The sequence below is a fragment of the Crinia signifera genome, chromosome 9, assembly GCF_055691185.1.
Source record: "Crinia signifera chromosome 9, ASM5569118v1, whole genome shotgun sequence".
NCBI lineage: Eukaryota > Metazoa > Chordata > Amphibia > Anura > Myobatrachidae > Crinia > Crinia signifera.
This window is the reverse complement of record NC_139225.1, coordinates 92,707,977-92,734,358: the sequence shown is the minus strand read 5'-3', so window position 1 is coordinate 92,734,358 and position 26,382 is coordinate 92,707,977. Positions and strand designations below refer to the sequence as shown.

Here is a 26,382-nt window from a genome sequence, read left to right as displayed (position 1 = left end):
GGCGGCGGGACCCCGGGTTACCGCCGACAAGCCGGCGGTGACCCGGGAAAGCGGCTGGAAGCGCCGTCGGAAGGGGACTCTCGTACACTATGGATATGGCGCTGGCGGGGGATGGCGGCTGGTGTCGCCATCGCCATCCCCTGCCAAGATGGGACCTGCCCCATCTGTAACTCACACAAATGTAATAGTCTCTATACATGTTACATCTGCCCCACCTGCAGTGCGCATGGTTTTGCCCATATTCCGATCAAATTTGTACTGAGCTCAGATCTGAATAAGGCCCTTTGTGTGAATGCACTGTATCGTTTGTCAGGGAGATCCAGGAACGATGTGTCAGCGCTGTGTGCTGAGCGATCTGTCAGGGCCAATGTTCTCCGGCGAGAACACTGGCCCTGACACCGGTGATATAGATTTATCCAACACGCAAGCCTCTTGTGCCAAATGTTGATACAGCCCATGCATTAAAGACAACCAAATGAAGAAAAACATGCAAAATAAAATGATTAAAGAAAAACTACTGGTTGTGAAGACTTAATTATTGAATTTCATTCTTGCATATTAAGCAATCCAATAATAATATTATATAATATATGAATTTATATGACGTTTTGATAGTTATACAGCAGGCCAGCATCATTGAGATTATATATATATGAATCCCAAACAATGGGATAAGAACGGCACTCTGAGATATTCAACTTTTGAAAGAAGTGTATTCACAGCATCACAGGTACAGGTACAGGTAACGTTTCGGGGGACAAACCCCTTCCTCAGACCCTCCTACAGCAAGTTATACACGTGAATATCTCCGAGTGCCGTTCTTATCCCATTGTTTGGGATTCATTGGATTATATATTATCTCTTTCTGGCACCGGGGTACGTTGATTCATCGCAGTTGGAGTGACGGCAGTATTGTATTGCTATATATATATATATATATATATATATATATATATATATATATAAAGTTCCTTAGCTACTGCCTATGGCAGGCATTCCCAACCACGGTCCTCAAGGCACACCAACAGTGCAGGTTTTGTAGATATCCAGGCTTGAGCACAGGTGACTTAATTAGTATCTGAGGGATTCTGATTAAACCATCTGTGCTAAAGCCTGGATATCACTAAAACCTGCACTGTTGGTGTGCCTTGAGGACCGTGGTGTGGAGTGCCGCCGCCAGGAACTTTGCATTTGTAAATTATATGGGCTTTTTTCTGCATGCTAGAGTGAATTAAATTTGATTGATCTAATTGTGAATATCAATACAAGGGCCGCCACCTTACAATTGTACTCCATATTTCCCCCCGTCCCCCATCCAACAGGGGATCTTGTAAGCTGGGCAGCCCCCATACAGTTACTTTAATTCCTATGGAACGAAACAAGGGTCTGTTCTCGTTCTCTCTCTCTCTCTCTCTCTCTCTCTCTCTCTCTCTCTCTCTCTCTCTCTCTCTATATAGATGTTTACACTTTATATTATAGATTAGCAAATATACAGAACTCTTGCCATAAGTGAATTGTTGGTCTGAGTACTGATAGAGGAGAATGTATATGGTTCCATCCCATGAAGAAAGCTCTGTAACATAAGTATCAGATCTCCGTTTATCCGGTACAATCGATGACATGAACAGGCTAGAGAGAAAGCAGCTTGCTTGCATTTCCATAAATGAAATAAATGTACCCAAACAAAATTCATGGGCAGATGCATTTGTGTGATTTATTGAACTCCAAGCTTGGCGGATGCTCTTTGTTCCTCTGGATTTGATACAGTGCCTAGAAGCTCAGCACCTTCATGTGAACTTATTTGGGAATGCTGTAAATAGGCAGCTTCATATATCAGCGTGGTCTGTTCCCATTATTATTGTTCCTGTATGGTGAATGTCATGTCAGGAAAGGCTATATACAGAGCATAATGAACTAGCTAAATGATGATGACTTACATTTATTTTAATTAGGTATCAAAGTGAATTGTTTACAATTATACATATTTGTATCTAGAACCCATCCCTGTACCTTTCACTGTTACGCTGTTATACGGCAAGTGCAATCCACAATATGACCCCGTCATGTACATGCTCCTGACTCTACTCAATGCATAACTCCCAGTGGCAATGGAGACTCCTGCCTCCAGGCTCCGAGACCTTTAGGGACACCGTCTGGTTTACAGTGGGATCCAGGTGTGACCATTGCTCTTCCAATGGAGCTTTGTGGCACGACACTGCTGCTGCGGAGTTAGTCAACTCTCTGGAGTCTCTGGAGTCTTGCTAACACCTGCAATTTCCAACTTGCCTCCGAGTAACGAGGATGAACTTATGTCTCTGACCCTACTCCCACAGTACTTGAAATCAAGGGATGGATTTAGGCTGTGCAAGAATTCTGGCAAGTCTGCATACCCTCCAACATGACCCATTCCATTAAGTACAAAATGCTCTGTTCCTGGGCTTCCTTGCCAGTGGCAGTTACAGATGTGGGGCTCCAGCACAGTCCAATATTCAAAGAGGGTTGGTCACATCAACTGTCTGGTGTGGAATTAGGTGTGTAGCTCCCCTTTTTGAATATTGAACTGTGCTGCAGGCTCACATCTGTAACTGCCACTGGCAGGGAAGTGCAGGAACAGAGCATTGTGTACCTAATGGGATGGGTCATGTTAGAGGGTATGAGTCTGCCCATAATCATTTACAAGGCAACACGAACCTATACATAATTGCGGCTTTGAAAATACAGGAAGACCCGTCAGAATTCCCGCACAGCCTGCAGCTGGCAAGCTGTAACATAAGCCCCACATTTAATGTTTATGATATATGGCTGATGTGTGCACAGCTGGGCAGCTTGTTATCATGCTATCAGGGTGATGGGCCTATGATTATGTGAAGACCTGGAGTTGCAGTCCAATCCACCCAGTTGTTTATCCGCCAGTAGCAAGATTTTGCCCAGGTGCACAGTTCATACTTCCCCTCTTTGCTGATAACTCTTCTGGGAGGGGGCTGCATGGCAGGGAATTAGAAGGCATGGCCAAGCAAGAATCTGGGCTGGCTGGGGGAGTAGCTGGCATCACTGCAGCTCTGGCCTCTGGGACAGGGCTCCTATATAAGATGTATATTCTTACCTAAAGCAATCCCTGCCTGCATGTCTGCCTGTCAGCTCCAGTCTCCTATGGCTTCCATGCCACTGCCATTATCATAGACCACAACCATGTGCTATACAAACATTGTTTCCCACCTTCCTTAAACATGGGAGCAGCAATGTCCATTCCAGTCACCTGTTTGTTCACAGCCAATCCAGAGCGTCCTTCTGTCTGGCTATTTGCCCAACCAATCACCACACACTGGCTGCTATAAATATACTGGGTTGCGACCTGGGAAATTTCCAGTTCAATGGAGTCTACAGCCTAGCTGCTTCCTGTGCTACTTGTGTCTGATGATCTTCTGCTGCATAGTCTGGCTCCTACCAGTATTTCTGTTATTAACCAGTTCAGCTCCAGCTGATTCCAAACACTGCTGTTACCTGTATGATGTCTCCAGAATAGCTGCATGTCTCATCAGCTCCAGTGATCTCCTGCAGGGCCTGTGTGTGTATTTTCATCCTGCTGCACCGTCTCGCTCATACCAGTGTTTCTGGTTAACCCATTCAGTTCCAGCTGATTCCATTTTCTTCTGATACCTGTGTGATGTCTTCAGTATAGCTGTGTGTCTCCACAGCTCCTGTGATATCCTGCTGTCTCTGTGAACTTCCTCCTTTCTCCCTGGAGGCTACACTCGATTGCAAATATTGAATGCCAAACATCAATGGCTGAACATCGGTCCTTACCATCAACCGCTAGCTTCTATTGCATTGCTCCCTAGCACCCCACTCCAACATCGTTCACCAGCATTGATTCTATTCATTTTCTTCTATTGTTTGCATCTGATGATTCTAAACTTCATTGCTGTACTTCTACACTGCTACCCTCTCAAGTGCCTTCCCTTTCCCAGTCACCTTCAGTGAGTCCATGCCGATACCAATCACCATCGGTATCCAGCATTGGTATCCAACATCATCAGGTGGGGAGTGGTTCTAAATCCCGGCTATCAGAATCCCGGCGTTCAAAATCCAGACGCCGGAATCCCGACCACCGAAATCCCTTGCAGGCTCGCTGCGCTCGGCATGTCGCGGGCCTGGTGCCGCGCTACGCTTGGCACACAAATTTATTCTCCCTCTATGGGTGTCAGAGACACCCACAGAGGGAGAAAGTGTCAAGATTTCGGTGGTCGGGATTCCGGCATCGGGATTTTGAATGCCAGGATTCCGACTTCCGGGATTGTAATTGCATCCCATCAGGTGTACCCCACTATGTGCCTGCGTTATTGGTACTCCAAGTCTCCTGTAGATCTCAGCATTTTACCTGCCAGTGTCCTCCAAGATACTCACCTCTTCTTCATCCATTGATGGTCATCATCGGGCATCATTCTTCAGCTCTTGCGGATTCCATTCCCTACCGGTTCCATTCTGGCCATAGACTCTACTCGGAGAAAATCCGAGCAACTCCTCCAGCTCTCACTGATTCCATTCCCTACTGGTTCCATTCTGGCCATAGACTTTACTAGGACAATATCCGAGCCACTCCTTCAGCTCTCACTGATTCCATTCCAGGTTCCACTCCGGTCAGAGACTCTACACATGCAAACCCGAGTCCAAAGGCTTTACAGTTACTACTGTTTTTTTCTGCTACAGATGGAGCGCCTCTCATTCAATTGCCAGATTTTCCCCGCTGGCAATCGCCAGCAGAGAGGCTCTCCATCTGACTGTGACGCGTGAGCGTCTCACACGCACGGGCGTCCCAGTCACTTGGCGGCGGAGACCAAAAATCCTGCCCCATCTCCGCTTCAGAGAGACGAGCAGGGTTAAGGGGGTGCGGGCAGCGTCTGGGGAGAATTAGGGAGGGGGCATAGAGCTCCATCGGAAGGGGACACGTGAGCGTCTCATGCGCGCATGCCCCCCCTCTGTTAGCTGGCAGTGGGCGATTCTATCGCCAGCTGCCGGCAAGAAGAGAGGCGCTCCATCTGTATACTGTGTCGGACGGGGTCCCGACAGTCGGAATCCCGACAGTCCTTTACCCGACGTCGGGATCCTGACAAATCCCCGACATACGGGGTCCCGGCGGCCACCGGCTATTCTCCCTCATGGGGGTCCATGACCCCATAGACGGAGAATAGAATAGGTGGCGAGCATAGCGACCCACCGTGCCCACAGCGTGGCGAGCACAGTGTGGCGATCGCAGCATGGCGAGCGCAGTGTGGCGAGCACAGCGAGCCCGCAAGGGGCTTTGTTGCACTCACCATGCTGTCTGGGTCCGGCCAGTTGGGGTCCCGACATCAGGATAATGACTGTCGGGATCCCGACTGTCGGAACCCTATACCACACCCTCTGTATGTCTAAGATTTCCTAACAGTAATTGCTATTGTCTAAGTTACTGTTCAATAAATAATTTTATTCCTGTTTCCTCCATCATTGATCACACCATTGGGCGCTGGACTCTGGTCCTTCATCTGAGATTTCTCACGCATGTTCCTAAGGGAATCCAGCTTCCACTACATTCCAGCTGTCAAAGCTAATACAAACCTCAGACATGACAGCTAGTATCACGTGATTTAGAACAAATCACATCAAAGGTTCCCCTCGGACTGCCCACTTCTGTTGTCGGCAGCCAAAGGGGAAAGGTGCGGGGGACTCCATGGAAAGAGGTGGGACCAAATTTCTGGGGGGCCGGGAGAGCTCTGCAGCCACAGGTTAGGCAAGTAATTTACCTCACAATCAGGCCATCTTATAAACCATAACCCAGTGTTTATGTTAGGGTAAGCCATAATTATCTACTTTTAAAAAATCTGTCCAAGTATCCTGTAGAGCTGGGGTAGCCAACCCAAGTCCTCGAGAGCTACCAACAGTGCATGTTTTGCAGGTCTCCTCACAGAATCACAAGTGAGCTAATTAGCTCCATCTGTGTATCTTTTAAAATGTGTCAGTGATTAATGAGTGCAGCTGTGCAGCAGCTAGGTTGTCTGGAAAAATGTGAACTGTTGGTAGCTGTCGAGGGCTAGGGTTGGCTACCACTGCTGTAGAGCATAAGAACATGAGCACTTCAGGGTTTGGGCTATTTCATCATTGAGCCCCGTACTTGTCACTGCAAAATACCACTATTTGTGGGTCCATGTTAAAGGGGCAGGGCTTAATGGCACAAATTTGTCTTCTAGCCCTGCCCCTCTGCTTGGAATAGGATTCCAATAATTATCTCCCCATTCTCAGGATGTTTGAGGAGCACCCACTCTTTCAGGGGTACTGGGGGCTAACCCCCCAAAAAATATATTGCTATGTTAATTCATTGCTGAATTGTGTTTTATTTTTATTTTTTTCAAGTCGGCCCTTATTCTGGTTGGTGCGGCCAGAGCCGCACACGGGGCTCCGGCCGCACAAACCAATCCCCGCCCACCCTACGGATCGCCACGGCCGTCCGTACACGGACGGCTGGCGATCCGCATAAAAATGGTGGAGGCGTACGCCTCCACCATGGTGGGAGCTGCCCCCTGCATTCGATGGTCGTCGACCATCGAAGGCAGGTCCGCACGCCCCGGCAGCTCCCGCAAGCTGAGACCACACGGACAATCGTCCGTGTGGTAGCTTGTATGGGGGCTGAAAGCTGACATCCGGCGACGTCAGCTTTCCGCCCCCATGAGTTGCGTCATGCCCTCATTACCATGCATACGCCCCGCGTTTGCATGGGAACGCCCATGAAACGCGGGGCGTACACATAGGGAAATGAGGGCATGAAGCCTCTCACGCCCCTATACGCCCCCTTTGCGGCGGACGAAATACGTCTGCGGCGAAGGGGGCTGCACATGCGCAGATTGACCTCTGCGCATGTGCAGAATAAAAACATCGGCGGTACGGCCGCACGCGGGCCGTACCGTCCGAATTAGAATAAGGGCCTAGATTTGTTGGCTATACGCATAGGACTAATCATTGCATCAGATTACATTGACTTTACTGCCACCATGTGGTACACTTAGATATTACCTTGAAATTCACAAACAACCATGCTTCGGGATAATATTCCTCAATTTGGACCTTATTCAGGTTGACACACAAAGCTGCAAAATTCACAGCGTTGTGTGTCATTTAAACTACAGCAACAGTTTCCAACACGTAAATGTCACAACTGGAATCAACTCCAGACCTTTACCTGCTTATTTGATTATGAACTAATGGGGGAATAGGAAAAGAAGACAGGAAGAATGCCTTTTGTTGGTGCACCTAAGAATGATTGGACTCATAATACATAACTTTTAATAGATCCATATATAAAATTTCTGCGAAATATAAAACCAAAACATACAACAATCACACAAAATAAAAAGGGGAGGACATTCCCCTAACTCAGTGTGACCCCCTGATCACCACAACCCCAATGTTTTGATAGGTACTAATGATAATAATAAAGGAGTGGGTATTCTCCTATGATAGCGGTTATGTTGGTCAGAAATATCAGCCTACTTATAGGGAGATAGTAGGTGGAATGAGGGTGAGGCACGCACCTATTGAGGACAGTCCTCAAGTAGTGCTGCCCTCAACCTATATATCCACTAATGTTTCACAGGTGTTTGAAGGGCTGGTGAACCCAATCCTAAAGGTGTGTAATCACAGATTAGCCTTTTTCACAGGTAAGTAATGGAGGAGTAGATATTCTCCTGTATACGGCGTAATGACAAAGGTCTCTGTAAATCAGTTTGACATGATACAGATACTATCTCATGCAATCTCATGCAGTTAGAAAGTAATAAGTGGGGGTGAGGCACGCACCTATTGAGGACAATCCTCTAATAGTGCTGCCCTCAGCCCAGATAACCGCTACCGCTAACAGGTGCTGCCGGCTGGTGAACCAAATTGGAGGTGTGCAGGGATGCACTTGCCTCGTTCAATCAGCTCGTCCTGACCGCGCTAAGTCTGGCGCCAGACTAGCGTGTCAGTCGTCGGGCAGGACCGCTCACAGTTTGTGCGCAGCAATACAAGTAAATTTCAACATTGTAAGTGGGGAGGGGAAGAGGGGGTTTTAAACACACTGAGTGTGTCAAGACGGTCAGCGTACGCTTCGCAGTGAACGCTTCCTCAGGACCCAACACGTAAATGTCACAACTGGAATCAACTCCAGACCTTTACCTGCTTATTTGATTATGAACTAATGGGGGAATAGCCCACACCTGTCTATGAAATAGCTTTTGAGTTGATTGTCCCATTACTTTTGGTCCCTTAAAAAATGTGAGGCACATATAGAAACCATTGTAATTCCTACACCGATCTCTTGATTTGGATGGAATTACCATCAAATTAAAGCTGCAGTTAAAGCACATCGTGTTTGGTTCATTTAAAATCTGTTGTGGTGGTGTATAGAGCCCAAAAAAATGAGTATTGTGTTGATGTCCCAATATTTATGGACCTGACTATAGGGACTAAAATGCCGAAATTGATGTGGCTCCCTTCACCTTGTTTCCAACAATTACTTTATGAGCATCCTCCAACCTGGTTTCCTCCAAAATATATGCCTGGCTTACATGGGTTTTCAGTGTAAGCCATACTGCATTATTCACTGCATTCACTTCTCCAACCTTATCCTAACCTACATTGTACTTTAGCCAGATGTCACAACAGCATCCAATCTCATCGCACTATTTTATGCGTATTTCTCTGTCTTCTTCTTCAAGCTGGCGCAGTGCCAAGAGACAAAGGGGTAGATGTATGAAGCAGTGATAAGGGAGGAGAAGTGATAGAATGTCTGGTATTGTATCACCGGCCAATCAGCTCCTGACTGTTACCTAACAGAATGGGTTTAAAAATGGAGAGTTAGGAGCTGATTGGCTGATGACAAAGTACCAGGCACTTTATCCCTTCTCCTCCCTTATCATTGCTTCATACATCTACCCCAGACTTCCTTTTTATATCCACAAATGGTCGGGAAAGAGATCCGGGGAGCCCCAACCAGGGCCGGGGCTAGGGTGTCCGGCGCCCTCCTGCAAACCATACATTTTGCGCCCTTTCACATTGCCATTGCAACAAGCTGCAGCCCGATTGTGGGAGCGTAGGCAACATGTGATCCTATGGAGGATCTCGGGTGCATGTACATGTATGCATACACCATCTCAGTGCTGTGTCTGCAAAATGTTGCAGGCACTAAAGGTGCCCATACACGCTGCGAGAATCGCATATGTTATGGGCTAGATCGCATCGCACGGCCTGCATGCAATGTGTGTGCGATGCGATCCGAAAGCAGTACAAAAAGTATGTGCAGCACTCGTGACTGAGGGGGAAAGGAGGGGAGAGAAGGAGGAGATGGGAGAAGAAGGGAGGAGAAAGAGGGGACAGAGTGTTGAGGACTGGCAATGGCACTGGTACAGCACACTGAGAAGAGGGAAGTAAGGGGAGGCGGCGTTGCTGCCTGTTCGTCATTTGATTGACAGCTGACAGGCGCATGGAGCAATGGGTAGGGAATGGATCCGGAGATGACATGTCATCCATGCATTCACAGACAGCGCTACATGCCTCAGCGCAAGTGTCTGTGAGGAAGAGGGGGCAGGTCGAAGGAGGAGGACAGTGTGTGCGCGGTGCAGGGAGCTGCTCAGCCTCACTATTCTGCCGCCCGCTGTCAGACAGGCGCTGAGGGCGGCGTGCAGGAGGCAGTGACAGTGAGGGCTGAGGCAGCTTTAGCAGAGCAGGGAGGGAGACAGCGCCTTTTCAGCATGGCGCCTCCCTGCTTTGCAGGAGCTGCTGAGTGGGTAGCGCCGGCCCTGGCCCCAACTTCCCCCTTTGCTTGGATAGCATTCCTAACATAGACTGGATTACTGACATTTAAACTGTATGTTTTCAACCTGAAGATAAGAAGTGGTGCTCACCCTAACAACCAGAGCTATGTAATATAGATAACACTCTTCATAAATGAGAGCGATGTCAGTTTACTAGTAACAGTTGTTCTAAATACCACTATAGACTTGGCTACATAATATCTATTCACTTTTATTAAGGAGCTATAGATAAAATCAAATGACACCTTTAATAAGAAAGCAATCAATTACCGTTCTACTCAATATAAGCGGGTAACTAAAAGAGCTGTCCACCATCAATTTAATTTTGCAACGCATTAAACATCAGGTCAAACATCTATCTGCCTCGTCTGTGGTTGTCATTGTTCTTCAGTCCCCCAGTTTGCCTATCCTAATAACTACATACTGTATGTGGCACTGTTGTTGTTCCTGCGTAGCTGCTGGCTGGGACAGTGAGACATCTGTTTTACATCAATATTTCCTACCAACACAGTGCACAACCTAGCAAACGCCTCCATCAGCTGCAGCACGGGCACGCAGTAGCATATCATTGTTCTGCCGGCCTGCCTGACTACTTTATGCCATTATTTTACAGGATCATGCGGACATTGAATGGAAGTTTGCTAGGACTAAACTGTGGATGAGTTATTTTGATGAGGGTGGCACTCTGCCTCCTCCTTTTAACATCATTGCAAGCCCAAAGTCTATCTGGTACCTCTGCAAATGGATCCACTACCAGCTGTGCCCAGGAAAACGTGAAGAGGACCCCCAGAAACAGCATGAAAACCTAAAAACATTCACTGTAAGTCATGCTAACATTTTACTATTTGCTTTCACCCTTCTAACTTATTGGTTTGGAGCAGTCTCACAAACCTTGGTTTTTAGCAGCAGATCCCTGTTACACGGGGCCCAGCAGTACCACTTTCTAGAGAAGCAACAGGGAACCTTGCAAAACATTTCTGTAAAGTGACTAAACTGATTCATTTGTAATTCATATATACATTTTTAATTGCAGGAACGGCACGCCGACAACCTGATCCAAAATAAGCATTACCAGGTAAACTCTGCTCCATTATGCTAAAACAGTAGTGTTTTCTTGGCAAGGCTTAAACAGAAACATCCTGTATGTGAAAAGCAAGGATAGGCCTTCCGTTACAGTATATTCTGTTAGAGAGCTCTAGCATTATGTGATTAGAACAGAATAAATAATGTATGACGTTTCTGCAAATGTTAATGAATTTTTGACCATCTGCCTCTTTAAAAGTATGTTTAGCAATTTACAATCAGCATTGAATAAACAATTATTTTAAATTATATAAGTGGGACATTAAATTAAATCTAAAATTCTGATTGCAACTTCATTTAAACATGTACTACAATAGGAAAATCCAGTATACAGTATAATATGTTTGATAATCTGACTATGTTCTAATCAGTGGTGGCTCGTACCTTATTGGGGGAGGGGGGCTGCCTCTGGCCGCAGTCGCCACGGGGTACCGCGATGCAGGCACCCCCTGTCGCCGCCGACGCCCTTGCTGTGCTATGATGACAGGCGCTGGAACTGGCGCATGCGCAGTGCAAACATCTGTACTGCGCATGTGGCCTGCTTCTATGGGCTGCTTCGGTAACAGCCCATAGAAGTAATATGGTCCCGGCGCCTGTATAATACAAATGACAGGCACCAGGACCGGTGCGTGCACAGATGTAGGTACTGCGCATGTGGAAACAGGAAATTTGCTCGGCTGCCTGCAGAAAGGCATTCCGGAGGGAGGGAACACCTTCCAATGGGACTGCCTTGGTGACTGGGAGGTTAGACTTCCAATAGGAAGTTACTGCCAGTCAAAGTGAAGCCAGTGCAGTCTCACTTCACTACAGCCCTGCAGCCCATAGGTTAAAACAGCCACTGGTTCTAATGCCCAATACCAGACAGTTACAATAATGAATCACCCTTAAGCACACGCTATTATTATTACATTTTATTTATAAGGCTCCTTGTGTGTTTGGAAGCACCGTACATATGGCACACTTTAGAACAATACAGGTTACACAGAACTAAAGATAACAGTAACAGAACAATTAGCAGCACGGTTCTTAGTAAAGGAGTTGTCCGCATGCTACCAGGGGCAGACAGTTGTAGGTAGAGATGAATGCACACAAGTGCGAAGAGATGCGGGTATAGATGGTAGGTATAGAGAGCTGTCAATGAGGTTCGAGTGAAGAGGACTGTGAGAACAAGAGGGAAGAGGACTGTGAGAACAAGAGGGAAGAGGGCCCTGCTCCATTAGGCGATTATAATATGATATTGTTCTGGTGCGGATTAGAACAATATATTGGCCACATGGCTAAGTGTGTACCCGCCATGCACGCTCCCAGGGGTTTGTTCTCTGGGTCATTGTGTCGGGTGTAGTGCATTCTCAATAGGATGATCCAGGGAACAGTGGCATAAATGCAGTACTATGTAACAATACTTGGCTCCATCATCTACTAAATCATGCAGTGTGTATGTACCGTGCTGTGGTTGGTTCAGTGTGTAACCAGCACTAGATGTGTATATTCAGTGAAGGAACATGCAAGATTCATGTGTTCCACTCTGCATTGGCTCCACCAAGACATCAGCTCTTGACTGTGAAGTATCAGCTTCATTCAGGCTTGATCTGAGTTTCTGATGGTGGGAGTCTGTGCATATACGCAGATGTGCCCATGCGCAGACCTCTTGTGCGAACACCTTCAGCGAGGTGTTTGCACTGACAGGGGGCAGGTGTGGAGGACAGGGGGGGCCAGTATTTTATTGGTGTCCCCATAAAAACCCTGGCCATTCCCCTGCGAACTCAGGCATGGCATTGCCAAAGAGGGGATGGATGTTGAAGTCATGTGACTTCAGCCGCCCGCCCCGACCAGGCAACTCCACACCTGCGTTCCCCGAGGAACACCCACCATTTTTATGCAAAAGTAAAAGTCTGTTTAGATGGACTTTTATTTCCAAATGGGAGGGAAATCATTTGATGGTCGGCAACCATGCAATGATTTCTCTTCCCTTCAGCCGCATGAGATGACGATGTATCAATCATTGTAAAGAAGATTTAAAACCAATGAGATTCTAGTTACCGGTAAAATTTTTTAGAATTTAATAGATAAACAATAGCTAGAATCGGATTGGTTGCAATAGACAGCACCTTTTCCTGTCTTCTATAGAAGGGTTGATAAATCTTTCTTGTTTATTACAAGCTTGCTCATCTGTTCTTTGTTACCAATCTCTTCCCGCAGATATAGCCAAATACCAATGACCTTGATTTCCCATAAGATTAGGGCACACATTAAGTAGGCACAGGGGGGTATTCAATCCCCGCCGCTATTTCTAACTGGGGAAATAGAGGAGGGCGCCTATTCAATGCTGTCTTGTCCAACAGCATTGAATAGGTAGATCGTCAGAAAGGGCCGATTTGTCAATTGCGGCCGTGAATTGTTGTGATCATGGCCGAATCTCAACAATCCACGGCCGCTTATGCGGACACCGTAAGGTAGACATTCTGTAACAGTTTCGCTGATTTAATACACCATTAAATTAATTATATTTAGAACATTGTTTTTGTATTTATATCTCATGTCATCAGCAATAGTTGTTTATTTACATTTCCCTAGGATATAACATACAACCACTCTCTAAAAGGAGCATACACACATAGGGCCTTATTCTAGTTCACTCTTTCTGACAAAATCCTTCTTAGATGGACAAAACCATGTGCACTGCAGGTGGGGCAGATTTTACTTGTGCAGAGAGAATTAGATTTGGGTGGGGTTTTACTTCAAAGTGAGATCTATATTGCAGTGTAAAAATAAAGCAGCCAGTATTTACCCTGCACAGAAACAAAATAACTCACCCAAATCTAATTCTCTCTGCACATTTTACATCTGCCCCCCTGCAGTGCACATGGTTTTGTCCATCTAAGAAAGATTTTGTCAGAAAGAGTGAACTAGAATAAGGCCCTTAGAGATGTGTGCCAAACTATATAGTGTAGGTGATTTCCCTGTGTCCTGATCTCCCATGGGGAGCACATACACATGCAGAGATTTGTGCTGAGCGATTTTGCTTAAGCAAAAAAAAGGCTGGGTAGTGGTTCAGAATGAGAGATCTCGATCACTATCACTCATTCTGTACACATAGAGAGATTTGCAGTTACTTGCTAAGCATTTTGACTAGATTTTGACTGTGTGCACTGACTTATGGGGCATACACATGTAGAGATCTGTGCTAAGCAATTTTGCTAAGATATTTAGGGTAGGTGATTTCCCTATGTCCAGATCTCCCATTAGATTTGACTGCAATCAATGCATATAGTGGGTATGTGTCATATCCAAAGGCAGCAACAATAAGTTACTTTGACCTGATCACATAAATAAATAGCTGATAAGATATATGGATGTATTTGGAGGGGAAAAAAAAACACAAAAAAAGTCCCATTGGACTATATAATAAAACATTACACTAGTAAAGTAATGTTTTTCTTTGTAACATCAAATCTTGACCTTTCAGAATGTTTTTCTCCATTGCAGGAAGTGATCAGGAATCTGGTGAAGCGATACGTTGCAGCAATGATCAGAAATTCCAAAACCAACGAAGGGTTAACTGAAGAGAACTTTAAGGTACTGTAATACATATATGGTAGTAGTCATTTCTGTCTTTGGCTGCACTTGCATAAAGATTGTAATGGTCATTGACAAACACACAAAAGTACAGCACAAATACTTTTTGGGGCATGACTTGAGTAGTTTTTGCCAAATTCACCTGTTTTAGTGGGCAAATGTAGCTGTGATGTAAAGTACTTTGGGTCTGATTCAGGTTGGATCGGTATGGTCTGAATTCGGCCCAGTGACCGATGTTGCTGGTCTTCGCATGCATATGGGGGAAAATACGCATGTGCAAACCTGCTGTACGATCGCCTTCAGAGGCATTCGGGCTGTGTGGGGTGGATAGGGGGCATTTAGTGGGCAGGAGCCGGGGAAAAACCCTGCATTTCCTGTGCGTGCCCAGAAAAATGGCGGGCATCCCCCTGCGAACGCAAGCATGTTGATGCCCGGTCGGGGCAGGTGGCTGATGCCCAATGACATCAGCGCCCACCCTGATTTTGGCCATGTCCGTCGGAAATAAAAGGCAGCCTGGACTGACTTTTATTTGCAAATAGAAAAAAAAAATCGATTCAGGGGCGTAACTAACTATTTAGCGCCCCCCCCCCCCCCGCCGCACGTGGGGGGGGCGCCCCCTCCCCCCGCCGCACCTAACCTGCCCCCCCTTCTTATCTGCGGTCTACGTCTCGCCCGGCTCTCTGTCGGGACCTTCCTGACGTCACGATCCCGGCCGGCTCCTGCTGCTACAATGAAAACGGACTCTTAGAAAATGGCTGCCCCCATACTGCAGACAGAAAAATGTCTGCAGTGTGGGGGCAGCCATTTTCTAATTGTCAGTTTGAATTGCAGCAGGAGCCGTCCGGGACCGTGACGTCAGGAAGGTCCCGACAGAGAGCCGGGTGAGACGCAGACTGTGGGTAACTATAGCCCCGCAGCCCCATCGGCGGCGCCCCCAATTTCTCTGCGCCCCCCCCGCCACCGCGGGGGCTGCGGAGCTATAGTTATGCCACTGATTCGATTGATGGTGACGAAGGGATGTGTAAGTGCACACATCGCCTTGCATGCAAATGTGGGAGGGGCATACGTTTGCTGTGCCGCAAAATACGCTGCTTAGCGAGCAGGTCTGAATCAGGCCTTTATTTCCCACACTGTAACAGTCAGTACTACTGTAGAGTAGGCACATTGTATCTGGGGTGATATTTACTTAGTCTTGATTTTGTGGGTACTGTAGGTTCTGTGTACTAAGGCCTCACTACTCCTGTGCACCACTGATATATATGATACATACTGTACATACTTCAACAAAGCTACATCATTGATTTTTGTAGGCAACTCTACGGCAGTGCAAAAAAAAATTTCTATACAATAGGCTTCATGCAGAATTGGTGTTACAAAACATTTCACCTGCATTTCGCAGGTAATTGCCTCATCTCCATAGATTATATTTCTCGTCTTTCCATAATGCAGTACGACCATTCCCCCGTTAGTGTTTTAGCCCCCGTGCTGTGATGATGATAAAAGGCACATCAATCAAAAAGAGAGGATATATTGCCTTCAGAAAAGATGGCAACATCATGACAAATACAGCACCACCCGGAGAAAGCATAGAGACAATCTGATGGGGTACTAGAGCAAAAACGTTTGAGAACCCCTGTTGTAGCGTGTATGGGCCTTTAGTTTCTACTGATTGAAAAGATAATTGGATCTGGGACCAGTGATGACCCAGACCAAATGACAAATTTCAGACAAAATGAGAAATATTCCATGGGTTAATAAACACCTTCCTGTACTATAATTCTCGAACTACAATCAAAACAATATGCATCCTTTGAGTTACAGTACTTATCAATCTATTGACAAGTGTGCGGCAGCTTTCACTACATCAAATGAAAAATGTAACTTTCAATAGCATATCTTTTTTCTCTAAAATATGTATACATACAAAGTTCAAAAAGGTAGAGCACACTTGTCTGGCATCAGATAACACCTCTTCAATAATGATACAAGAGTGGGTTACAATGAATCTTATTTTAATCATGTTATATACTGTACTGTGTGTTTTACAAGTGAACTTTGCTCTGCTTTCTCAACAAGTCACTAAGCTAAATCCCTTTGTTCTGCTCATCCGCACTTGTTTCATTACAACACTTCCAGCTGCTTACACTGGGACATAATATGTGCAAATTGCAATGTACACCTGTTGTTCTTAGGAGGATTGGGCCTAAATAACATTTCACAGACATTCCAGGAGAAAACACGGGAGAGTAAACTGTATTCACACCAAATCTGCAATGTACAGTATATATTCATTTAGACAGCTATATTGTTAGAAATGAGTAAGTCGTCCTTCATAGCAAAGAAGTCAGTACATGTATAACATCCAGGGTTGGCACCACCACTAGGCAGCATTAGGCATCTGTCTGTGCAGCCAGGTGGGTGCCACCCACACCCCCTCCCCCCTGTGGAGCAGTTTGACCACTGCATCCACCACCGTGGAGCCATGTGAGCGGCAGCGGCACCGGAATACACCCCCCCGGGTGGTGGCCGCATCCACCCCCCTCCTCTCCTCCGGCAGTGGTTGAGGGATGTCCAGTCCCCCCCCCCCCGCATGGCAGCCACCATACAGCTGCCCCCCCCCCCCCCGTGGAGCGACACGACAGCAACCGCATACACCATCGTGGAGCCAGGTGAGCGGCAACAGTGCCGGCACTCCCACCCTCCCCTCCCCCATTCAGCGGGTGAATAGCTGGGTGCCCCCTGGCATCCCTATGTGAACCCACAGTCAGAGGAAGCAAGAGTTACCGGTTTTACAGTGACTGTCCTTTCTAAACAATGGTTCCCAAACTTTCTTAAATTGTGGTATCCTAGAGTATCATAATTTTTTTTCATGGTATTCCTAGGTCAAAAGTTTCTAATTAAGAAGATAAAAAAATAAAAAAAAATAAAAATATTGTGCTTACCTGTCACCGTAGTTATGTAGCGGAAGACGGGGTTGTTTGTCCATATGTTTTATGATTGCCAGCCACCAGCACTGGATTTGTCTATTACATTAATCACAAATAGCTTTCTTTGGGTCTGGATCATCCCCCAATGGTGGCCCTACAACTGCCTTGTGGCAACTTTGGAAACCACTGAGTTATAAGCAAGGTCACATAGCCAGTGTCTTAAATGACACACTTGAGTCGTCTGTTGTCCACCATAGATTACACAAAGAGTATGATATTTCTTTATTATTATACATTTGTTCTCTTGTTACAGGAGTTAAAACAAGATATTTCCAGCTTTCGGTATGAGGTGCTGGATCTTCTAGGAAACAGGAAACCTCCAAGAAGAAGCTATTCCACGAGCAGCACAGAGGTATCACAAAAAGATGAAGGGACAGAAGAACGCTCAAAGGCAAAAAGTGTTTCCTTTAGCATATCCAACAAAAAAAAGGATTTCAATGTCTCAGCCCTCATTAAGACAATGTCTGGGACTGAAATAATGGATGAAGCCCCTAAAAGTAATGGCATTAACAAGCGTTCCTTCATTCGGAATGGCAACAAGCTCCAGAGGCTTTCAAGTTCCAAAAAGGAGTCTTTTAAAAGACTGGGCATTCTCTTCTCCAAGATGAATGGTCACATGCCAGAGCCAGTTACTGAACCAGTATACACCATCTCTGATGGACTTATACAGCCTCATTGCATGTGGCAGGACTTGAAAAACACAGACCAAGAGCCACAAAGCTCTACAAGTGAAATTAACCTCAATGAGGTGAGTCAAGGGAGCATTGGTGGACAAAGTCTTGATCATTCTCCTATCTGTACTAACTCCCTACACTGTGCTTCCGACCTCTGCTCTTCTAATACCAAGCTGATAGACTCAACGGAGGATGTGTTTGACTCATGGGGAGAAGCGTGTGATCTGCTCATCAACAAGTGGAAAGACGGACAGGAAGAGCAGGTCACAACAAGACTATAAGACAACTATTTAGAACTGCTGTATAATTTAGCAAGTCTAGATTTGTAACAAATTCCTTTTACAGAGCATTAATTAAGGTAGGAATCCCTTCCCATTCATATGGATGAGTGCGGAAGTCCATCAACAGCGATCTATTTTGCAATATTTTTTTATAGTTTTTGTTTGCTTTTTTTATCAAAGCTTACTAAACTGTCTCTAAGCTTTCCTGTTAGTCCTTTCAGCATCAGCAGGGCTTTCAGACTATTGAAGAACACTAACAGGGGAATGCAGAACGTGTAGCAAACAGTGGCTGCACTATAAGAAATAACCGCTTGTCCATGTCTATTCCCCTGCTGTTAATCCAAATTTATTTTTTCTGATGTATCATTTCAAATTTTGTATTGCGATTTCCACCAGCAGCATGTGGGTTTTTTGACATCTTTGCACAATAATTGTATGTCGAGGTGGTTACAAGTAATGTTAGTTTATCCTCCAAGGCAGGTTATCTTTGTACCTCTCCCAGCACCTTAGGACGAAATTAGATCACCACTATCAACTGACAACTGTACAACAAATATATGTTTTTATTACAAGTTATCCCTCTGCAGTAGTCCGTAGCATTCTGTGATAATACAGTCGTAGCTTCATGCCCTGTTAGTAAATAAGCCGCAGGCTTGCTGTCTGTGCTTTACAATATAGCTGCTTACACATGAGAACATTATGTAATCCAATTCTGCTTGGATCAGCTTGAGAAAAGTATTGTTGATCCGCAAGCCATGAAGATCCATATTGATCAACAGTATCCGCATTTTATAATTCTAAAGGATTTGGTCTTCATAAGGAAAAAAAAAAACATTTTGAAAGGAATGGCATTTGTTTTAATCTAATGCAGGTCATACATCACCACTTCCTTGTCACTGATGTTTGATTTTCCCAGAACTGCAAGCCAGGCATCCTAGAAGGGGGAACTGCCCTGACTCTCTGCTGATGTATGGACACCAGAACTACAGTAATAAACTCAGGAAAGGGGTTTCTAAAGAAGGAATAAACACTTATTCAACAACCTGTAAATAAGGATTTTCAAAATATTGGTCTAGACCAGACCTGGCCAACCTGCTGCTTTCCAGATGTTGTTAAGCTACACGTCCCGACACGTCACAGTTTTTGCATTCCCTATTGGCAAAACAGGGGCAATGCATGTTGGGACTTGTAGTTTCATTACAGCTGGAGAGTCACAGGTTGGCCAGGCCTGGTCTAGACTATTCTTGATGGACCCCTTATTTAATAGTCATCGGATATTTGCCCCTTTTTTATAATAGTTCAAGTTTAATAGAAGGTAAAAGGAAATACATGACTTTAGACATAAACCAAGAATATCTAGCTTATCATAAAATGGTTACCTACCTTTAGACCATGTACCTCTTAAAAAAATGATAACGTTGGGTACCCTCTCACCTGAAGCAGAGATTCGGCTAGCACCCACTAGAGGATGTTATTCATAGAGCTGCAATAATGCTCTATTGTTGATTTATGGGTGGAGCACATTTCAGTAAGAATAGGTTGTCCCAAAGTGGCAAAAAGCACATAAAGGAACAGTCTGACACCATACCCTTTCCACTTATATTCACATGTTTCAGCACATTTTCATGCTAGAGTATTTTCTTGAGAATGTTCTAAAACCAGCTTCAATAATCAGTTCTATTAAAAGTACTTTTAATTATTGTAGCAGAGAGTTTGGAAGTTTTTGGCAGGGCATTGACGGTCTTTGCCTCAACCAAACCTATGACATCACTAATTCACCTTCTTGACCATTCTAAAAACTGTGCACATAACAATCATGTGCTATATTATTGTACACAGGGTCTGATTCATAGATGGAAGCAGGGTTGATGTTAAACGCAATGGAGAGATTGGTATTAAGACAGCGGTCGCAGTGAGGATTTATTTGAAAAATTGAGAGGTAACATTTGTGAGCAGTACCGAGTGGTCACTTAAATGCAGATGCATTGCACCCAATTTGGGCACATGTCACAGTTTGGGATTGCAACTGCTGAAACCTGTGATGGCCGATGTTTTGTCTTCCTACTCCAGCAGTGGATCTGACATGCCACCAGTGGTTGTCTCAATACCAGTCTTAGTTGACTGCAACATTTGCAGATTTTTGCACAATGGCTGCATAACAGGATTACAACTACAATGGCATTTGTGACATCTCTAAATCAGGCCCTCAATGTATTAACTAAGGTATAACAAAACTGTAACAGAAAGGTGAGCTTTCAATTGATTGGTTGGGGATCAAGGACAGATGCTCCTTTATTTTCTGTCATAAAATGTTGGCAGCAAATTTCCATTCATTTAACACCATAAAGCACAAGATTACACTAGGAGACTTCATCAAGACCAGCTTATTTATGGTTGGTGCAGGAAATGGTTACATCCAACAGCAAAGCTACTTTGTGGTTCTCCTGCGGTTGTGCAGCTCTGTTTTATGGCTAGAGATGCATGCTGGGACTTGTACACCTACAGCAGATGGGGTACTACTGGTTGCCTATGCTACAGCCATTTGATGTGCAGCTCAGTGAAATATGTAGTGAGTTAAGTATGTTTTCATTCACCATATGGTTTCATGGAACAATTGAGTTCAAATAATTTTTCAGTTAAAACAACCTAATACAATGCCAATTGACAAATGACAACGGTTTTCATGTAATTAACTATTTTGCACCTAAAAGTGTTGCCCACCAGTTACAGACAAGAAATGCACTGAACTGAATGGGTCAAGCAGTATGTTTCTCAGGGTGACTGAGCATTTGCCAAAATATGATGATAATTTAATAATTTAAATAAATGCACCATTGTTTTTTTTTTAAGATGCTATTCTTATTTTGTTTTTATTTTGGACATGACATAGAGGAAAGCATTGCCAAAGCAGTCATATGTGGAAATGTATAACACCCCTATGCCCGCTTCCGGACATTGCAGGATCTATATAAGCAGTTTATCTGCTAACGCTCCTGCAATGCCACTACTACATACACACCGGTACAATGAAAGGCTGTTCACCAATATGGATGTGAATTGTTAATGTGTGTACTGGCTTCAATGGAATTGGGAAATATTAAAATACACATAAGATGTGACCTCCCGATCCCGCATGAACGTTATAAATTAACACTCCTGCACCAGCACTACATACACACCTGTGCAATAAACCGAGAATGGGCCAACTATTGCATAGACGTGTACCCAGCTTAAGTCATTATGTTTTAAATCCTAAAATGGGTACACACACAAAGATTTATCTGCCTAATCTGGTGGGAACAAAAAATCTGGAAAAGTATATCCGCAAATTACAATCAAAACAGACAATGGTCAGTTAGACAAATTGATTAAGCTATTGTTTTTGTCTATTTCAACAATTTGGGAGCAAATGCAAATCGTCATTTGCTTATATACATTTCAGATTATTGTTTGTACCAGACAGATTGGACAGATACATCTTTAGGTTTTACCCATCACTACACAAGGGACTTCATTGATATATTGCATTTTTCGGAACGGTGTAATGCATTAATGAGACACTTACCCCACAGAGGCTGGAATTGACAGAGGCAATGTTCTAATTAAAAGAAAAATCTTAACTTGTTATTTTATAAATTCACTAATATTTTTATAGTATTTTGTGAATATATATATATATTAGGTAGCACTAGTCATTAAATAATATGGAGCTGATAAAGAACGTTTAATTATCTAAACAAAAAACATTTATTCAGGTTTGAGATTAATATTCTTAGTAACTGGTTTAAACAAATATCCAAAGAAGTTGATCTATTTTTCTTCTTATGACAGTTGTGATGGTAAAATATATTAGGCATTTCAGAACAGCAGAAAAGCGAAGGATACTGGGATTTATTTACGGTGCATCGGGCTGTAGAACCCAGCGCTTCTGATCATGTCATACAAAAGGGTAATGCTGTTACTAGGACATGGATAGTAAAACCATTACCCTTTTAATATTGGCATAAACATGATGAGAGCTTTATAAACAACAAAAGCTGAATAAAGCAATTCCCTTTCCTGTATACTGTAATAGATTTAAGAGCAATATTTAAGATTACTTCATTCTCTGTATTGTCTCCATTCTAATTTTCCATAATTATTACAGTATGAAACTATAAAATCCTCAGTTGTCAGTAAATGTTTTGTTCTTCAGGGGTAGATTTATTAAGCTCGGTGAAGTGATAAACTGTCTGGTTTTTATCACCGGCCAATCAGCTCCTACCTGTGAAGTTACAGGCTTGGTTTGAAAAATGACAGGTAGGAGCTGATTGGCCGGTGATAAAAACCAGATAGTTTATCACTTCACCGAGCTTAATAAATCTAGATTTGTCTGAAACCAGATCCCTACAGTATAAGTGATATACTCTATTGTTTGACAAACCAATTCTACCACTAATGTTGGGCCAAGTAAAGCTTGTAGGATCATATTTATCAAGGCAAATCCTGGGTAATTGTTACTGTATGAAAAAAAAAATACTATTTATTGATCATTTTTATACACTACATGTATATTAATTTTAATTGTCACCCACAATTGCCTTGAATAAATCTAACAATGTGTTAAATTATTGTTTTAACTGTATTTGTATGTTGATGTCTTTTTAAATTCTCAGTCAAGTATAGTGAGGAGGGCAGTTGTCATAGTGCAGTCCAAGAACTTGTCTTCAAAGCGCAGACCAAGTACTGTATAACAAAACAGCTTGTTAGTGGATGAGCCTCAATAACAGTATCTCCACTTAAAGCAAAATAATGAATATGGCATACAATATTCCAGGCCAGCAGGACATGATTTGGTGGTGTTACCAGACACAAGAGGCCAATGTACCAAGCTTTGAAAAGCAATAAAATGAAAACTTATAAAACACAAACCAATGAGCTCCTAGCTGTCATTGCTGGTTGGCAGGACTGGTACTTTATCACTCCCCATTGTATCACATTTTAAGCTTAGTAAATCTCATCCATGGTATCATTTGTTCCTGCAGGGGGAAATGGGATTGAAGTGTCTAAAAAAAGAAGTGGATTGCCAGTAAGTGAAATCCCTTTGTTTTCAGAGATGATGGCATACCCAATCATTATACATAGCACCTCTGTGGCTGTGTGGCTGTTTATTACTGGATCTCATTGGCCCCACAAAACATCAAACAGTAGATTAAATAATATACTTCAGGAGAGGAAAGGGTCAGAACACTGGTCATCCTGTAGAAGGACACAACTGCTGAGCAGTCATGGTTAGGTGCAGTGCATTCCTTCCTGTACTAACTTCTTATGTTAAAGATGTAGCTGGTCTTGCGGTACCACGACCCACTAACATCCACCAATATGATATGGACACTTTTGTCTGATTCCGAGCTTCCGTAACGAGGGATTGGATAAAAAGTGGCCATATTGTGCATTTTTTTTTAACTCTGATCTGAGGGGGTATCCCATGCTCCTTCGATCGGAGTTGCAGATCGTCATGGCTGCCATAAATATGTATCGTGACTGGGTTTGCATAAGATACATTATGTGCAAAACGACTGCATAGAATGTATGGTATGTGGTTCAGTGTTCGGAAGCTGCCGGGTGATTTGCGGGGTATCAAATGTATTTATTTATTAACAGATTCTTATATAGTGCATACATATTCCGCAGCGCTTTACAGAGAATATTTGAACATTCACATCAGTCCCTGCCCCAGTGGATCTTACAATCTATAATCCCTGCCACATGTACGCACACACAGACATTCAAGGGTTAATTTTATTTTTTTTGGAAGCCAATTAACCTACCTGGATTGTGGGAGCAGACCGTAGTACCCGGAGTTAACCCACGCAAGCACGAGGAGAACATACAAACTCCTCACAGTTAGTGCCATGGGGGGGACCGGACCTGCTGTGATGCAGTAATGCTAACCATTACACCGTCCGTGCTGACCCAATCGAATGCCAGGTACTGCAAGCAATACCTTGTGCTAGTGGATGGGGTCCTCAAGAAGGGAGATGCATGTGCATTTTAGATGTTCCAAAAGACTAAGCATAGTACGTTAATAGAACAAAAGTTCCTTTAATTAAAAACCATTACTTTTCATTAGTGTCATAATATATTCTATAGATGTAAGCAACTTCTCAATATTTTATCCTTACCATCACATTTATCCACAGGTCTCCTTCTGATAATTAGTGGGGCTTGGAGTGACAGATATCAAATTGTCATTGAAATAAAATGATAATGTAATGATATATTGGGTTTTGAGATAATTAGCAAAATCAGCATGACTTAAAAATAAGCATTTTAATTTTGATAGAAACACAACAAATGATAAAATAGGAAACCTACAAGTAGAACATAAAATAGTAAATATTAGAATTCTAAACTTTCTTTTTTGGGGCATTTTATGTAATTTTTTTTTTTTTTTACAGTTTCCAAATTGCATTTTTACTTCATATTTTTTGCAAAAATCTATAAAAAAAAAAAATTGGGGGAAAAGCTGATAGAGTACATTATTACAGTGGCAGATGAATATCATAGCGTTAGTCAGGTAGCATCAGTTTGGATATTCTACAGCATGTTATATGTTATTGTTATGCATAAACTGTGCTTGATGCCATATATTTTATATCTGCATATTAACAAATGGAACAAGTTTTAACATTATATTATTTTATAAGTGTAAAAATTAGCATATAACCAAAAAATGTTTAAAGCTTGTAAAATAACCTGCCTCCCAGCATATTCTACATGCAATAGTTTTAAAAATGTTAGTAAATATAATTTTTTTTAAAAGTCTAATAAAACAATAAAATTCAGAACTGCTGTCATATATCAAAAACAATTTCATCTGTGTATACTTCGCCTGTCAGTGAGAATAGCAAAATATAGTGTTCAAAGTTGAAGTTCAAACAAAGATTTAAATCGCACAAAATATACAGGCATACAACAGTACAGGTCGGGTATCCCGTATCTGGGCATCCCGTATCCGAATTATTCCAAAAACCGTGTTTTTTTGGGAATAATTAAAAAAAAAAAAATTGTTTCCCCCCCCCCCCCCCCCCTCCCCATACCCTCTTTTAATACTTACCAAGTCCTCCGGCGTCCATAGCAGGCCTTCAGCATTCTCTCCGGCGTCTCCAGCGGTCCCAGGAGTGCTTTGCGCAAGTGCGCGCGCGCGCCGGTGACGTCACCTGCGCGCCTGGGAACTTGCGCAAAGCACTCCTGGGACCGCTGGAGATGCTGAAGACGGTGCTGGTGGCCTGCCGTGGACGCCGGAGGACTCCATGGACGCCGAGGGACCATCGGGGACCCACCAGGGGCAGGTAAGTATGGCTAAAAAAAAATTATTCCAAAAACCGGAATATTCCCTTATCCGGAATGCTCGTGGTCCCGAGCATTTTGGATAAGGGATACTCAACCTGTACAGCGTGCTGAATGCTCATCTAAAAATAAAATTAATAAAGATAAAATTGGAAATAAAAAAAAAAACATTTTTATTCATTATAATGACCTGTAATGTGTACCTTATATAGGAAACATAGGGTGATATTTAATAGGATGAGAGATTCATAAAGTGAGAGATTTGGTAAGAAATCTGCAGGTTTTTTTTAATCTGCAATTATTTACACTGCAAAATCAGTTTGGTTTTGAAGTGTAAATGATTGCCACTTTAAAAAACCTGGAGATTTCGGTACTGCTTTCCTAGCACGGCACCCACGATCTAGATTGTATGTGTGGGGCTGATATCTCAAGCATCTCATGCATCTTATGTGTTTGTGCGGCATAAGATGCATGAGATGATGCGATGGACGAGATAGACGAGATTTTTACATTGCAAGCATCTCATGCATCTTATGTGTTTGTGCGGCATAAGATGCATGAGATGATGCAATCGACGCGATCGACGAGATTTTTACATTGGAATCAATGTGAAATGGTCCCTGAGACT

General features: G+C 43.6%; 1 protein-coding gene across 1 annotated transcript in view; it reads left to right on the top strand.

Moving 5' to 3' along the window:
- The window catches only part of TRPC5 (transient receptor potential cation channel subfamily C member 5), a 428,833-nt gene extending 403,354 nt beyond the window's left edge, over positions 1-25,479 (top strand). The window contains 4 exon segments of the mRNA XM_083159393.1: positions 10,435-10,641; positions 10,855-10,896; positions 14,391-14,480; positions 17,721-25,479. Of these exon segments, the coding sequence (XP_083015519.1) occupies positions 10,435-10,641; positions 10,855-10,896; positions 14,391-14,480; positions 17,721-18,422 (1,041 nt within the window). The 3' untranslated portion in view covers positions 18,423-25,479.
- The last annotated feature ends 903 nt before the right edge of the window (positions 25,480-26,382 follow it).